The following is a 16695-nucleotide window of genomic DNA, read 5'->3' as shown; positions in this document are numbered from 1 at the left end:
GGTCTTAACCAACTCTATCTACTAGATCAGTGTAGTCCACAGACTACGGTCTTAACCAACTCTATCTTAGATCAGTGTAGTCCACAGACTACGGTCTTAACCAACTCTATCTACTAGATCAGTGTAGTCCACAGACTACGGTCTTAACCAACTCTATCTACTAGATCAGTGTAGTCCACGGACTACGGTCTTAACCAACTCTATCTACTAGATCAGTGTAGTCCACGGACTACGGTCTTAACCAACTCTATCTACTAGATCAGTGTAGTCCACGGACTACGGTCTTAACCAACTCTATCTACTAGATCAGTGTAGTCTTAACCAACTCTATCTACTAGATCAGTGTAGTCCACAGACTACGGTCTTAACCAACTCTATCTACTAGATCAGTGTAGTCCACAGACTACGGTCTTAACCAACTCTATCTACTAGATCAGTGTAGTCCACAGACTACGGTCTTAACCAACTCTATCTAGTAGATCAGTGTAGTCCACAGACTACGGTCTTAACCAACTCTATCTACTAGATCAGTGTAGTCCACAGACTACGGTCTTAACCAACTCTATCTACTAGATCAGTGTAGTCCACGGACTACGGTCTTAACCAACTCTATCTACTAGATCAGTGTAGTCCACAGACTACGGTCTTAACTAACTCTATCTACTAGATCAGTGTAGTCTACAGACTACGGTCTTAACCAACTCTATCTTAGATCAGTGTAGTCCACGGACTACGGTCTTAACCAACTCTATCTACTAGATCAGTGTAGTCCACAGACTACGGTCTTAACCGACTCTATCTACTAGATCAGTGTAGTCCACAGACTATGGTCTTAACCAACTCTATCTACTAGATCAGTGTAGTCCACAGACTACGGTCTTAACCAACTCTATCTACTAGATCAGTGTAGTCCACAGACTACGGTCTTAACCAACTCTATCTACTAGATCAGTGTAGTCCACAGACTACGGTCTTAACCAACTCTATCTTAGATCAGTGTAGTCCACAGACTACGGTCTTAACCAACTCTATCTACTAGATCAGTGTAGTCCACAGACTACGGTCTTAACCAACTCTATCTACTAGATCAGTGTAGTCCACAGACTACGGTCTTAACCAACTCTATCTTAGATCAGTGTAGTCCACGGACTACGGTCTTAACCAACTCTATCTACTAGATCAGTGTAGTCCACAGACTACGGTCTTAACCAACTCTATCTTAGATCAGTGTAGTCCACAGACTACGGTCTTAACCAACTCTATCTACTAGATCAGTGTAGTCCACAGACTACGGTCTTAACCAACTCTATCTACTAGATCAGTGTAGTCCACAGACTACGGTCTTAACCAACTCTATCTTAGATCAGTGTAGTCCACAGACTACGGTCTTAACCAACTCTATCTACTAGATCAGTGTAGTCCACAGACTACGGTCTTAACCAACTCTATCTACTAGATCAGTGTAGTCCACGGACTACGGTCTTAACCAACTCTATCTACTAGATCAGTGTAGTCCACGGACTACGGTCTTAACCAACTCTATCTACTAGATCAGTGTAGTCCACGGACTACGGTCTTAACCAACTCTATCTACTAGATCAGTGTAGTCCACGGACTACGGTCTTAACCAACTCTATCTACTAGATCAGTGTAGTCTTAACCAACTCTATCTACTAGATCAGTGTAGTCCACAGACTACGGTCTTAACCAACTCTATCTACTAGATCAGTGTAGTCCACAGACTACGGTCTTAACCAACTCTATCTACTAGATCAGTGTAGTCCACAGACTACGGTCTTAACCAACTCTATCTAGTAGATCAGTGTAGTCCACAGACTACGGTCTTAACCAACTCTATCTACTAGATCAGTGTAGTCCACAGACTACGGTCTTAACCAACTCTATCTACTAGATCAGTGTAGTCCACGGACTACGGTCTTAACCAACTCTATCTACTAGATCAGTGTAGTCCACAGACTACGGTCTTAACTAACTCTATCTACTAGATCAGTGTAGTCCACAGACTACGGCCTTAACCAACTCTATCTACTAGATCAGTGTAGTCCACGATGCTAGATCAGTGTAGTCCACGGACTACGGTCTTAACCAACTCTATCTTAGATCAGTGTAGTCCACAAACTACGGTCTTAACCAACTCTATCTTAGATCAGTGTAGTCCACAGACTACGGTCTTAACCAACTCTATCTACTAGATCAGTGTAGTCCACAGACTACGGTCTTAACCAACTCTATCTACTAGATCAGTTTAGACCACCATGTTTAACCAACTCTATCTACTAGATCAGTGTAGTCCACCATGCTAGATCAGTGTAGTCCACGGACTACGGTCTTAACCAACTCTATCTTAGATCAGTGTAGTCCACGGACTACGGTCTTAACCAACTCTATCTACTAGATCAGTGTAGTCCACAGACTACGGTCTTAACCAACTCTATCTACTAGATCAGTGTAGTCCACGGACTACGGTCTTAACCAACTCTATCTTAGATCAGTGTAGTCCACAGACTACGGTCTTAACCAACTCTATCTTAGATCAGTGTAGTCCACAGACTACGGTCTTAACCAACTCTATCTACTAGATCAGTGTAGTCCACAGACTACTGTCTTAACCAACTCTATCTACTAGATCAGTGTAGTCCACAGACTACAGTCTTAACCAACTCTATCTACTAGATCAGTGTAGTCCACAGACTACGGTCTTAACCAACTCTATCTACTAGATCAGTGTAGTCCACAGACTACGGTCTTAACCAACTCTATCTTAGATCAGTGTAGTCCACAGACTACGGTCTTAACCAACTCTATCTATTAGATCAGTGTAGTCCACGGACTACGGTCTTAACCAACTCTATCTACTAGATCAGTGTAGTCCACAGACTACGGTCTTAACTCATCTGGTGCCGATCCCGAACTAGTTCGGCTTTATTTCAATCCAATACAATCTTTTTTTTATTAATTCACTTACCCCGAGCTGCTTGTAGAGTCGTGGGTGGTCCTGGCTCGCTAGCCGCTAGCCAGCTAGCCGTTCTACTCTGTCCGACGATATATTCCATTAAAAATGGTTTAAAATACATTTTTGAGCTCCCCAATGTTCACCCGATGTTCGGCGCCGCTTCCGATGAGTACACGAGTGTGCCGATCCCGGAGTAGTTCAGCTTTATTTAATTATATGAATAAAATGATAAGAGGCCTTCTGAAGCCTGGCTTGACTTTTGTAGCTACTAGCCGAAAGCTAACAACGTCCCGGCCGGCCGTAATTTGTGAACGCAATCGCCAATCTCCGCCTAATCCAATGAAAGACCGCATCTTTAAAGGCTTATATCTCTTTTTTGTGTTTTAGGAAAGCGGCGCGAGGTTTATTTACGGCGAAATCGCCCAAAAATGATCTTTTAGATGACAAAATGGGAATAGCCATTCTGTTAGCATCTTCATCCGGGACATTTCCATGCCGTACATGAACGTGAGCACGTCAGGTCCTGGAAGCTGAAGTCCTGGAAGCTAAAGCGCTCGCCTATGAGAGATGCGCTGGCATTCTTTGGCCCCTAGAGGGCGCTGGCGCTCAAAGAGTTAACCAACTCTATCTACTAGATCAGTGTAGTCCACGGACTACGGTCTTAACCAACTCTATCTACTAGATCAGTGTAGTCCACAGACTACGGTCTTAACCAACTCTATCTACTAGATCAGTGTAGTCCACGGACTACGGTCTTGGAGAATGCCAACCTGGTGAATGCTAACCCTAAACCCTCACCTTAACCCTAAACCTAACCCTAATCCTAACCCTAACCATGACTACTGGGACATTGAAACAACGGGAATTCTGAATATTGAGATTTTGCCAGCCTGAACGGGTGAACCCCTCCGAGTGGATCACTTTACCCCCTTGATATCTCTGGTCTGTCACAGTTTACCCAGGTGCTGGGGTAAACTGAGACACAAGACCACTTTTTTTTAATCAATCATATTTTCACTGCCTTTTGTCTTGAATACATTCTGATTACATTCTGAACTTCCATTGTTAGGAAACATCCCATATATCTTAGTTTCCCTAGAGGGGAGCAAATGTAAAAAGTGTCTCGCTTTACCCCACTCTCCCCTATAATATATGAATACATTGTTCCTTAGATGGCCGGTGCCCAACAGGCTATATAATATAACATAATAATACATTTTAATTACATATTGGTTGATAAACTATTGTTGCATGATACTATTTCTACAGTCTCTGTTCTAAAGTACATTCAGTGACTGACTGGTTGTTTCTACAGTAACATGCAGGTGGTCTTAATGAATGACTGGTTGTTTCTACAGTAACATGCAGGTGGTCTTAATGAATGATGGTTGTTTCTACAGTAACATGCAGGTGGTCTTAATGAATGATGGTTGTTTCTACAGTAACAGTTCCAAGGAGATGCAGGTGGTCCTGGGAGGAGTGAACATTATGAGAGATGAAGACTCTGACCAGGTCATCCCTGTGCTGAGAGCCATCGTTCATGAGGATTACAGGGAATTTTTCAGCAATGGTTCACGCACCAATGGTTCACGCATCGCTATCAATAATGACGTTGGTGAGGCCATGGTTTCATGAACATCAGTACAGTTTCAGAGAGAATTCCTCTTACATGACTTTATTATAACATGTTGTTTTAAAGAAAGCCAGTGAATAAGTTTCAGTAAATGGTTGCGACCGTCAGGTCGCAGTTACTATCAAAACCTCCACCGGATATCAGTCTCTCCGTCACATGTCACGTCACACTTTTGCCCTATTCATATCTCTGCCACCGTTGCCCCTATCCATGCCAAACTTTGCACACACACTCCTTGGCTGCCAAACCACAACCTCCACCCCTCATTTCTCACATGGCCCTCCTCTAGCACCACCATCAGATACATTTTTGCAAAACACATTTTTCGAACACTGCTCCTAAAGCATTTTGGCCTAAAACCACGCAAATTGGATGGCAAATCACAACCCCCGCCCCTGATTTCTCACATTCCCCTCTTCTAGCGCCACCATTAGGCCGATTTTTTAACACTGCTTCTACAGATTTTGCCCCAAAATAACACAAAGCGGTACACATATCTCTAAAGTCATGTCATCAAATGTTTATTTGTTTATTTGTTTATTCATACGGATCCCCATTAGCCGCTAGTCTTCCTGGGGTCCAAACATTAAAATACATTACAAATATATAAAATATCAAGGTATTACAAAAAAAAAAAAAAAAATACAAAGAAATACATCATCAGCAAAAATACATTACACAAAACATCACGCAAAAATAAAATAACATGTATACAACAAATTTAAAAAGTAAGAAAATTTGTATTGTATGTGTTAGGTATACATAAGAAGATAAAGTTTCCTTTTAAAACAGGCTTTTTCTCTGGTGTTGCGAAGTTCATTTGGAAGACTATTCCATAACATAATTGCTCTATAAAAAGCAGCCCTCTTCATAGAATTAGACTTAAGTAGTGGAAAAGTGATCAGTCCGTCACTCGCTGCACGAGTAAAATGTGTATGGATTTCTGAACAACTAGTTATATTCTTATAAAAAAATGTAGGTGTGTGAGTGTTAATGACTGTGAAAAAAATTAAGTAAACTAGCAGAAAGTCTTTCTTTGACCATTGACCAAGCAAGACGTTCATGCATTTCTTTCACACTAGTTCTATAAGAACAACCCAGAACCAGTCTGGCAGCCTTATTTTGTGCAACTTGCAATTTTTGAAGCAAAACGTTAGATGCTGATGACCATACTACAGAGCAGTAATCCAAATGACATAACACCAATGAGCACACAACTTGACGAAACAGATTTGATGTTAAAAACGGTAAACACTTCCTAGTTATTCCCACAGCTCTTCCCATTTTGCCAACAACCTTGTCAATATGTTCAGACCATGACAATGTGCAGTCAAGCCAGAGTCCAAGAAGCTTCACAGTTCTTACTTGTTGTATTGTTTTACCTTCTATTTGTAGATTTAATTTAGGATTATCTGATAATCTAGAGTTAGATCCAAAAATAATACCAATTGTTTTAGAAATATTCAGAATACGTTTGTTATTTTTTATCCACTCATATATTATGCTGAGCTCACTAGTCAGAACTTGATTGAGCTCCGAACATGTGGGGGCTGCATAATACAGAGTCGAATCATCAGCATACATTGTTAGATTAGCTCTATTTATTGCATACGGCATATCATTTGTAAAAATAGAGAATAGAAGGGGTCCTAGGCAGCTTCCTTGTGGAACTCCGCAGCACAGGGCCTTACTATCTGATAAGGCACCATTAAAATATACTCTCTGTGACCTAGCAGAGAGATAACTTCTAAACCACAGGATAGCAGAGGACTTAAAACCATAACTAGTAAGTTTGGAAATTAAAATGTCATGATCTATCACATCAAAAGCAGCACTAAAATCAAGCAACACTGTGCCCACAAGCTTTGAGTTATCAATTGACGTCAACCAGTCATCTGACATTTGTGTTAAAGCAGTGCAGGTGGAATGCCCAGACCTATAAGCATGTTGGTACATAGTTGATAAATTATAGTCAGAAAAATAATCTTGTACTTGTTTGAACACAATCTTTTCTAATAGTTTACTAATACTGGCAAAATGCTTATAGGCCTACTGTTGGGGGGTCCGCATCAGTGTTCCGACGGGCCGGTATTCCGACACTAAAACTAACCCTAACTCTACCCCCAACCCTAAACCTAACCTCAGTAAACCTTACCTCAGTAACTAACCTGCCTTACGCTAAGTAACTAACCTGCCTTACGCTAAGTAACTAACCTGCCTTACGCTAAGTAACTAACCTGCCGACGCTAAGTAACTAACCTGCCGACGCTAAGTAACTAACATGCCGACCATGTCGGAACAGCGGATAGTCGGGATAGTGAGCGCTTCCCACTGTTGGGACCACAGAAAGTTGACTTTGTGTCTTTTGGTAGTGGAATAATTTGTCCTTCCTTCCACAGCTTTGGACATACACCACTAATCAAACATCGATTGAAAATATGACAAAGAGGTTTAGTAATATGTTCAGCTGATATTCTCAACAGCCTGCTATCCAGGTTGTCAGTACCAACAGCACCCCCAACAGGCAACATGCTCAGTAACCTTTCCACCAACACAGCATCTACTTGATTAAAAGTGTTGAAACCTTGTTCACGAAATATTCATTAAAATAATTTGCAATCTCATGTGGCTTAGTTAGATAAACACCATTTGTTTCAATGAAAGCATTACAGTTAGATTCTTTACCCATAATTTCATTAAGTACACTCCATATTTTTTTACCATCATTACCACTCTCAAAGATTTTCTTTCTATAATAACTTTTCTTTTTTAATCTTTTCATTTTTGTCACATGGTTTCTTAATTCACAGTAGTGTTTTCTGTCATAAGAAGAACCTGAAAGAACAGCCACTTTTTTGGCTTCATCCCTTTGTGACATCAGATTTTTCAAAGTGATATCAATCCAGGGTGCACTTTTGGCTTTAACTGTAAATTTCTTTAAAGGGGCATGATCGTTAGCAATTCCCATAAAGTTATCCATGAATATATTAAGAGCAATTTCAGCATCATCAACATTACATACCACTTCCCAATTAATTTGTCCAAGTTCCTTTAGAAAGTTCTCTTCATTAAATTTCGTAAATGTTCTCTTTATCACAACCTTAGGACAGGCCCTGGGTAGCTTTGTTCTCCTTGAGACTGCAATAATATTGTGGTCACTGAAACCCACAGGTACAGATACAGTTGTGGAGCACAATTCAGGAGTATTAGTGTAAATATGGCCAATACATTTTGAAGTTCTAGACCCAGTATTATTTACAGAAATTATTGTAGGTTGTAATTTTAATTGAGATAATCCACAGATGTCTGCCATGGATTTAAGCTTTTTCTTCAGAGGACAATTATCAGCCAGATAGTCCACATTTACATCACCAAGACAATTCCCTATTTTCCTCTGTTACTTTGTTCAGCATTATCACAAAATTCAGTTAAGTATTCTACTTTGGTACTTGGTGCCCTATAACAGCAGCCCACTAATATTGGTTTTAGGTGTGGTAGTTGTACTTGAAGCCATAACCCGTCTATATTACTAGCCATAAGATCATTTCTTAATTTAACAGGTAGATGTTCTCTTATGTATATGGCAACTCCACCACCAAACCTATTTCTATCATTTCTATATACAGAAAATCCAGCAAGCTTGATCTTTGGATTTTCAATAAGACTGTCCAAATGAGTTTCCGAAATAGCTAGTATGTCTACTTTGTTAGATGTCAAGAATAGAGCAAGATCTTCAGTTTTGTTACTCAGGCTACATATATTAATATGTGCAAGGATTAAACCTTTAGGTAGTTTATCTATGCCAGTCATTTTTGAAAAGATGTCACGCTACCCCCTGAGATACAAAACACATATTTAGCCTCATTCATACTTATCAAGCTGGTCAATGCTCTTTATACACATTCCCCTAGAATTCTCTGCTGCACCCGCTGGTCTGATAAAAAACCTTGCAATTAACAGTCCAGGTAGACTGGATCTTGCCCTGTTTTTTTAGTTGCCTTGCCTTCCAGGAGATTTCACCATTTCTCTTAGTGAGGTGCTCATTCATGAATACATTAGGGTCTAATGATTAGACCCTTTCAGTTTTTTCCACTGTTTGAGACATTTGAGAATGGATCTGTCCCATTTCCCATATTCCCTCCTGATTGCCTACCATTGCTTTCTAAAGTTTGTGTCAAAACTAGTGGCGCTGAAAAATTAAGATTATTATCAGCAGCATTGAAATAATGTTATGTTGTAACTAGGGCTGGGGATCGATTAAAATATTTAATCGAATTAATCGCATGATTGTCCATAATTAATCATGATTAATCGCAAATTAATCGCATATTTTTTATCTGTTCTAAAACTACCTTAAACAGATATATAATACTCATATCAACATGGGAGGTAGACAAATACCTAGTTTATTCAAATCACCGCGTTAATCGCACGTTAAAAATATTATCGCCGATAAAAGGATTTTGCGTTAATTAGTTAATATCGCGTTAACTTCCCCACCCTTAGTTGTAACGTAATGCATGTTAGTCAGAGATACTTATGAACCATTCTGTATGTCAGCTTTACTCCAGCTGAGTTTCACAGAAAGCCCATTCTGTGCCATGGAAACCCGCCATGTTAAAACTGCCTGTCTGCCAAAGCAACTGTTCCCTGATGACAAGGAGTGTGTGGTCTCTGGATGGGGTCACACTAAACCAATAAAAACCCAAAATGGTATGTATCTAACTACACATGATCAACCTTATGGTATGTATCTAACAGTACGTATCAAACTACACATATGGTATGTATCTAACTACACATGATCAAACTTATGAAAACACTTTAAAATATTTCAAATAGCTGACCTACAAGCTCACAACGTGTTGATGTAGATCGGCTATTTGAACATATTTTTTCAAAATAGTAAAAAGAAAAGGCAAAGAAGTTTAGCCTTACGAAAATATATCTCATGGTGTCTTTTGCCTCTCTGTGTCCTTGGCCCACAGAGCGTAGGTCTACAGAGCTTTCAGACTGGCTGAAGGAAGCTGTTGTTCCCTTGATCTCCAAACAGAGATGCCAAGTTGCCTACAATTACCGCCTGGATGATACCATGATCTGTGCAGGATACATGAGCGGAGAAGTTGATAGCTGCAAAGTGCGTGTGCGCGTGCATTTGTGTATGTGTGCGTGTGCAGCCCATTCTCACCCCCCGACGCGTTCCCAACTCGCTTTCAGCTTCACCCATGCGACGTGTTGGAGCGCTTACAGCGTCTTGTGTCAGACACGAACGGAGAGTCTTAGTGCGCATGCGCCGACCTGTGTTTACTGGAATATTTTCCAGTCACAGGGAATCGAACCCGGGTCTCAGTTTACTTTTAGCAGTCATCAAGCCCTACCGACTGAGCTAAGGAGAGGGCTGGGAAATTCCTTTTTTGGTGCTTTTATCTTTGACAACGTGGATACTAACAGAACATAGTCCCTTCTTTGAGACACATTCGGACGCGGAAGCAGTCCCCTGGTCAAAATGTACTATTCTGTCCATAACGGCACATAATTCGGTAATGCCGCTGAGTCGGCTCATGCGCCGTTCGCACCGATCGCCGTGGCGGCTCGGTCGCTGCCGCTCCCTCGGCGGCGGCTCCCGGGCCACTATAAACGACTCACGCCACTATAAACAACTCCGTCGTTTATAGTGGCGTGAACGATAACGTTGGGTGGCTGGTAAACCCTTCATAGTGGTATCGAATCTGTTTCGGGAACGACTTTTTTTTCCTTTCTTCTTCGACCACTGGCTATACCCAATGCGTCCAACACTTGAAACAGTAGGCATAACCAAAGCGTCCCCTCGTCCGACGCAGTACAGCGCGTCAGTTGTTTGACGCTTTGGAGGTGAGAATATGTTGGCGTGTGCGTGTGTGCATGTGTGCCCAGCAGCGGTACTCTCTGTATTAAAGTGGTTGTTTGTCCTTCCAGGGTGATTCAGGCGGTCCTCTGATGTGTGAACAGGATGGGATTCATTACATCTCTGGTGTGGTGAGCTGGGGGGAAGGATGTGCTCAGAGGAACAAGCCTGGTGTCTACGCCAATGTGCACAGATATGTGGACTGGATAAATGAAAAAATGTCTGGTGATGGTGATGGTAATGATGAGCAGGATTATCCTGATTACTCTTAAGATACTCTATGATCCCTGAACGCATCTCCATTGTGTGAATGAGCAGGTGTAAGACAGGTTAAAGAGTGTAAGAGAGTTCTTAAGACAGATTTAAGATTGAGCTTCATTCAGAAATGACACATCATACACAGTTATTCCATGACCGCATGCTTTTGGGCCGTGATCCACCACATGAGAAACCCTGTTGGGTGATTGGTGGATGGTTTTGACCTGCTCTATATGTTAAGTGTCATGTGTAAGAAAACTGTTTTGATCTGGCTTTATATCAATAAAATTGACTTGATTGACAATGTACTGTATGCAATGGAAACTTTTTTATAGTACCGTTACTAGGAATGGTCCGATCAGGTTTTTTGGAACCGATCACCGAGCACCGATCACAAAAGTTTGATCACCCGATACCGATCAATCACCGATCCGATCAAGTTATTATTTATATATTATTTATATTTTCTAAATGTTAATGTTTTAACTTTAATTAATTCACTCATGAATTCATTTATATATTTGCCTTATAGTTATTTACCAGCATTACTATGTATTTATTATCATAGCAGTAACTAATTATTCCTTGCAGCACTTTGGAAATCAATACCCCAAAATGGCCTCAAGTGGGCATACTGAACGGCTGGTTGATCGGATGCACTGCCGATTGATCGGTAACATCTCTAACCGTTACTTCTTTATTACAGCGTAAACTTGTGAGGTTTTACTTTAGATAATGTTTTGTAAATGTACATGTGGTCTAACTTTATAATTACTGGCTAAAGACCAGGGTGGGGTTGCACCACCTCACACTAAGTTCAGACGTAGCCTAGTTGTAACGTAAATGGCTTCTAAGTCAAGACTTACGCATTACTAAAAGTTCAGCTGTTACACCAGTCTAACGTATATCTCTAAGTAACTTCTAAATATTTACACCAGCCTTTGGGCAGCACTAAGTCCTTACTAAGTAACCTATCCCTATGGGAGTAGAGCAACTACACTATTAAAGTGGCAGACAGCATTATATCGGCTATTTAATTAATTCTACAATGAAACGACCCATCTGTTTTTAAACATACATTAAGCCCTATATACATTTCTGCCATTTGAAAATAGCCGATCTACAAGCTCACAATGCGTCTGCTATTAATAGAGTTTTTCTATATTGCAGGATTGATACTTTTTTAATTAATTTGAGTACTTTTTCAACCACTGCATATAGCCACGGCAGACATACAGCACAACAGCGACTTGAACCATGATCTTCTCCCCTCTAAATATGCGCTGCCCTGCGTTACTTCACAATGGGGAAAAATGTATGAGGGGCCAATATAATTTGTGATACAATCCGTGTGCAGGGATGCGCTCGCCATGAGCACGCGTATCAATATGACTTTGTGTACATGCCAGTGGAGAGACGGAGCTCTGTCTGTTGACAAAAAGACGATACAAGCTTTACTTCTTTACTAGAAACAGTTTGTTTTCATTGGATTTGGGAGCTATATGACGTCATTGTATGTGACTATACATTACTTTGGGAACAGTCTACGCATTACTAGTTACGTTGATTGATTGATTGATTGATTGATTGATTGATTGATTGATTGAAGTATTAGAAGTTTGCATAGGAAAAGGTACAGTTTCATGACGGTACAGTTCACTGGTACAAGGTCTACTAAAAGGAGATCCATGAAAAGACTAAGCTTATTTCCACAGGAAACCATTAAAGTATCTCATATAACATTGACTGATAGACGAATAGAACACAGTAGTAGATATGTAAAGAAAAATAAAATGAGAGAACAAAAAAAGGAAAACAGTAAGTCTAAACAAACAGTAGGTATATACAAAGAAGGGGCAGGGGAGGGTATGGGTTGGGCTAGGTTAGCTTTTTTACCAGTAGCGAACGGCTGCTGCCTGTAAGTGGTTTTTCAGGGCAATTTTAAAGGATGCTAGTGATCCACACTCCTTTATGGCCTTCGGTAAGGCTTTCCACATTTTGGTGGTATAGCAGAAAAAAGAGTTTGACCCTTTGTTGGTTTTGACTCTGGGTTGAAAGTGATCTGTGGCGCTGCCTCTGGTGTTGTAGTTATGGACATCCTTAATGTTTATAAAGTATTTTGACAGGTACTTGGGTATCATAGTGGTGTAGTGTATCTTGTACACCAGGCCCATTGCAAGTTCTGTACTCTGTCATCTACACCCCACTCTTAACTGGTGAGTAGCGGTGAGGTGAGTCTGATAGGGAAGATTAAGCAGTACCCTAATTAGTTTATTTTGGGCTGTTTGGAGTTTAGTTTTTAGGGCTTGTGGGGCGTCACAATACCATATGTCGACTCCGTAGTCAAAGAGGGGCTGGATTATTGCACCAGCTATGGTCTTCAGTGTGTTGAAATTGACCATTGGGGCGATCCTCTGTAGGAAACGAGTTTGTTGGTTGATTTTATTTATTACTTTAGAAGTCATCTTTTCGCTGGAAAGATTAGCTTCAAGGATACATCCTAAGTAAGAGATTTAGTTTTTTCGTGTTATGACCTTGTCACCCACTTTGATTGTGAAGTTATCGACTTTTTTGACGTTATGCCTTAAGCAGTCGTGGTGCAACACCTGTTAGTAATTCACTTAGTTTCAAACTAACTAGTAGTTACTAAGCCTCTAGTAAGGACTTTACTCCCTAACTTAGGGCAGAACTTACGTTCTGGTGGTGCAACCTGCCCCAGGTAGTTATCAGAGTTACTGCATGGTAATAAACTACAGGTCATTATCAGAGTTACTGCATGGTAATAAACTACAGGTCATTATCAGAGTTACTGCATGGTAATAAACTACAGGTCATTATCAGAGTTACTGCATGGTAATAAACTACAGGTCATTATCAGAGTTACTGCTATGGTAATAAACTACAGGTCATTATCAGAGTTACTGCATGGTAATAAACTACAGGTCATTATCAGAGTTACTGCTATGGTAATAAACTACAGGTCATTATCAGAGTTAATAACATGGTAATAAACTACCGGTCATTATCAGAGTTACTGCATGGTAATAAACTACAGGTCATTATCAGAGTTACTGCATGGTAATAAACTACAGGTCATTATCAGAGTTACTGCATGGTAATAAACTACAGGTCATTATCAGAGTTAATAACATGGTAATAAACTACATGTCATTATCAGAGTTAATAACATGGTAATAAACTACAGGTCATTATCAGAGTTAATAACATGGTAATAAACTACAGGTCATTATCAGAGTTAATAACATGGTAATAAACTACAGGTCATTATCAGAGTTACTGCATGGTAATAAACTACAGGTCATTATCAGAGTTACTGCATGGTAATAAACTACAGGTCATTATCAGAGTTAATAACATGGTAATAAACTACAGGTCATTATCAGAGTTACTGCTATGGTAATAAACTACAGGTCATTATCAGAGTTACTGCATGTTAATAAACTACAGGTCATTATCAGAGTTACTGCTATGGTAATAAACTACAGGTCATTATCAGAGTTACTGCCATGGTAATAAACTACAGGTCATTATCAGAGTTACTGCCATGGTAATAAACTACAGGTCATTATCAGAGTTACTGCATGGTAATAAACTACAGGTCATTATCAGAGTTACTGCATGGTAATAAACTACAGGTCATTATCAGAGTTACTGCTATGGTAATAAACTACAGGTCATTATCAGAGTTACTGCATGGTAATAAACTACAGGTCATTATCAGAGTTACTGCCATGGTAATAAACTACAGGTCATTATCAGAGTTACTGCATGGTAATAAACTACAGGTCATTATCAGAGTTACTGCCATGGTAATAAACTACAGGTCATTATCAGAGTTACTGCATGGTAATAAACTACAGGTCATTATCAGAGTTACTGCATGGTAATAAACTACAGGTCATTATCAGAGCCATGGTAACTAGAGATGCAACCGATCCGATATTTTATCGGTATCGGGCGCCGATATGAAGGTAATTAATGTTAATTAATTAATCGGTATCGGACAGAACGTCGCCGATCCGAGTCCCGATATAAATAATAACTAACCTCAGGGTGGCATATTGCATATACAATATAATCACGCAATTGTAAGCCCATGACCAAATGTTTTTAGCATATAATTATGAAATAAATTATCCCAGCACAACTTCGCTCCTCCAAAGTCGCTCCTCCACTCGTCTTAATACGAGACACGGCTTCACTGCATGCGAGCCAGTTAACGGCTGCACGGCAGAGAGCAAAGAAGCGTTCGGTTGGTAGTGCATGAGGCACAACAACAAACAAAGCAACAGGTCCTTGGTTTAGAGATTAGTATGGCCAAATGTTTTAAGCTCTTCCTTTCTCTTTAAAACGGGATTCACTGGGGTCTGTTTCGGAAAATCCAATCGCTGTGTCTGTCAGCAACATGTGTGTCGCGGACAGAGCAGTGTCATGGAAATTATGAAGTATTTAGTAAAACATTGTAATGAACAAAAATGTTATTTGATCTATGACTGCCATACTGTCATCTATTAGGTGTCACTCTTTCCCGTGGCACGATCCATAAGTGGATCTCCTGCAGCTGTTAACCTATTCTTGATATAGCATAGTGTTGTAACCTGTGCCTTGTTTAGGTAGGCTATTAGGACTAGCAGCTGCAACAGGCTGTCTGTGATAAAACAGGCTGGCCTGGGCTATCCATCTATATAGCTGACTGTATGTAGAGAGACAGTACGATTACCCAGGCGACTGCTGGGAGAAGGGTCTGTACCGAAGCAGAAAGCTGAGGGCAGAGAATACTCTAGACTTGAGTTGCATAATTATGCTGTTGAAATGGACTTGTTGCTATTGTCTCTAAATAAACGGAACATCTACTCGTCACCTTGGATTGGACTCATATTTCTCCTTGACATTTTGGAGGTCAACCACCGAGATGAATTACTCTGTTCGAGCAGATAACTTCATTTGGATTCGGTTCTGAGATTTTTTGTTGGACATCAAGAAGGAAGCGTTCTGTGAGCAAGGACTGGAATATGGACATCTGATATGGACATCTGAGGTGACGTACAGTAGATGTTTGTGCAACTTCATGTAGGAGGCAAAATAGGAGAGCTAGTGCAACCGTTAGACAAGATGTATCCGGATTATCAGAAACTGTTCCAGAGGATAGCAGTGTTAGAAACTGAACTATTCCATTTGAAACAGCGCAGAGGACTGGATAAGACACTTTGTGCAAAGCAAAAGGACATGAAAGCACGAATAACAGGCCGAACAGAGAGCCCTGTTATCACTGATGACTGGCTTGCACTATCATCCAGAAACAACGCTACTGGGACTACTGCAAAAAGAAGGAAGGCTAGAAGAGAGAAAACTGTAGTCCAACCGTGTGTGCAACTGGCTAACAGATTCATGCCACTGCTGGAGGACTCTGGATCTCTGTCGGATGACAGAGAGAGTGCATCACCCAGCCAGCTGACAATGCAGTCAGAGGAACCCACCAGGGTAAGAAGCAAAAATGACTCTGACCCTGAAATTCTTATTGTTGGAGATGATGCTGTGAGAGATGTGAAAGGAATCGGAAATGGAAAAGTGCTATGTTTTCCGAAAGACAGAGTCTCTGACATGAATGAGAGGATTCTGGATCTTGTAACTTCATACCCAACTGTGAAGAACCTCATCATGCACATTGGGACATGTGACACGGAAGAGAAACAGTCTGAAATCCTAAAGCAGGACTTCACTGCTCTTTTCACCACACTGAGCAACCTGAATAGTGACATTGAGGTATGCATCAGTGGACCACTTCCGCCTATGAGAGGGGGAGATGAACATTTTAGTAGACTATCTGCATTGAGTAAGTGGCTCGCAACCACATGTATAAATGAATCTATGCAATTCATTGACAACTTTAGTTTCTTCTGGGACCGCAAGCATCTTTTTGATGGG

At 40.5% G+C, this 16695-nt stretch overlaps 1 protein-coding gene across 1 annotated transcript in view; it reads left to right on the top strand.

The window, feature by feature from the left end:
* The window catches only part of LOC308285272 (uncharacterized protein), a gene marked incomplete at its 5' end in the record, with an annotated part of 59138 nt that extends 48127 nt beyond the window's left edge, over positions 1-11011 (top strand). Inside the window, 4 exons of the mRNA XM_080725988.1 lie at positions 4417-4589; positions 9168-9320; positions 9596-9744; positions 10563-11011. Coding sequence (XP_080582114.1) covers positions 4417-4589; positions 9168-9320; positions 9596-9744; positions 10563-10763 — 676 coding nt within the window. The 3' untranslated portion in view covers positions 10764-11011. The remainder of the gene's footprint in view (positions 1-4416; positions 4590-9167; positions 9321-9595; positions 9745-10562) is intronic.
* Between the last annotated feature and the right edge of the window lie 5684 nt (positions 11012-16695).

This window comes from Nannobrachium achirus, assembly GCF_963921795.1.
Source record: "Nannobrachium achirus genome assembly, chromosome: 5".
Classification (NCBI taxonomy): Eukaryota; Metazoa; Chordata; class Actinopteri; order Myctophiformes; family Myctophidae; genus Nannobrachium; species Nannobrachium achirus.
The sequence above is the reverse complement of the archived record's forward strand: the minus strand, read 5'-3'. Positions and strand labels throughout refer to the sequence as shown.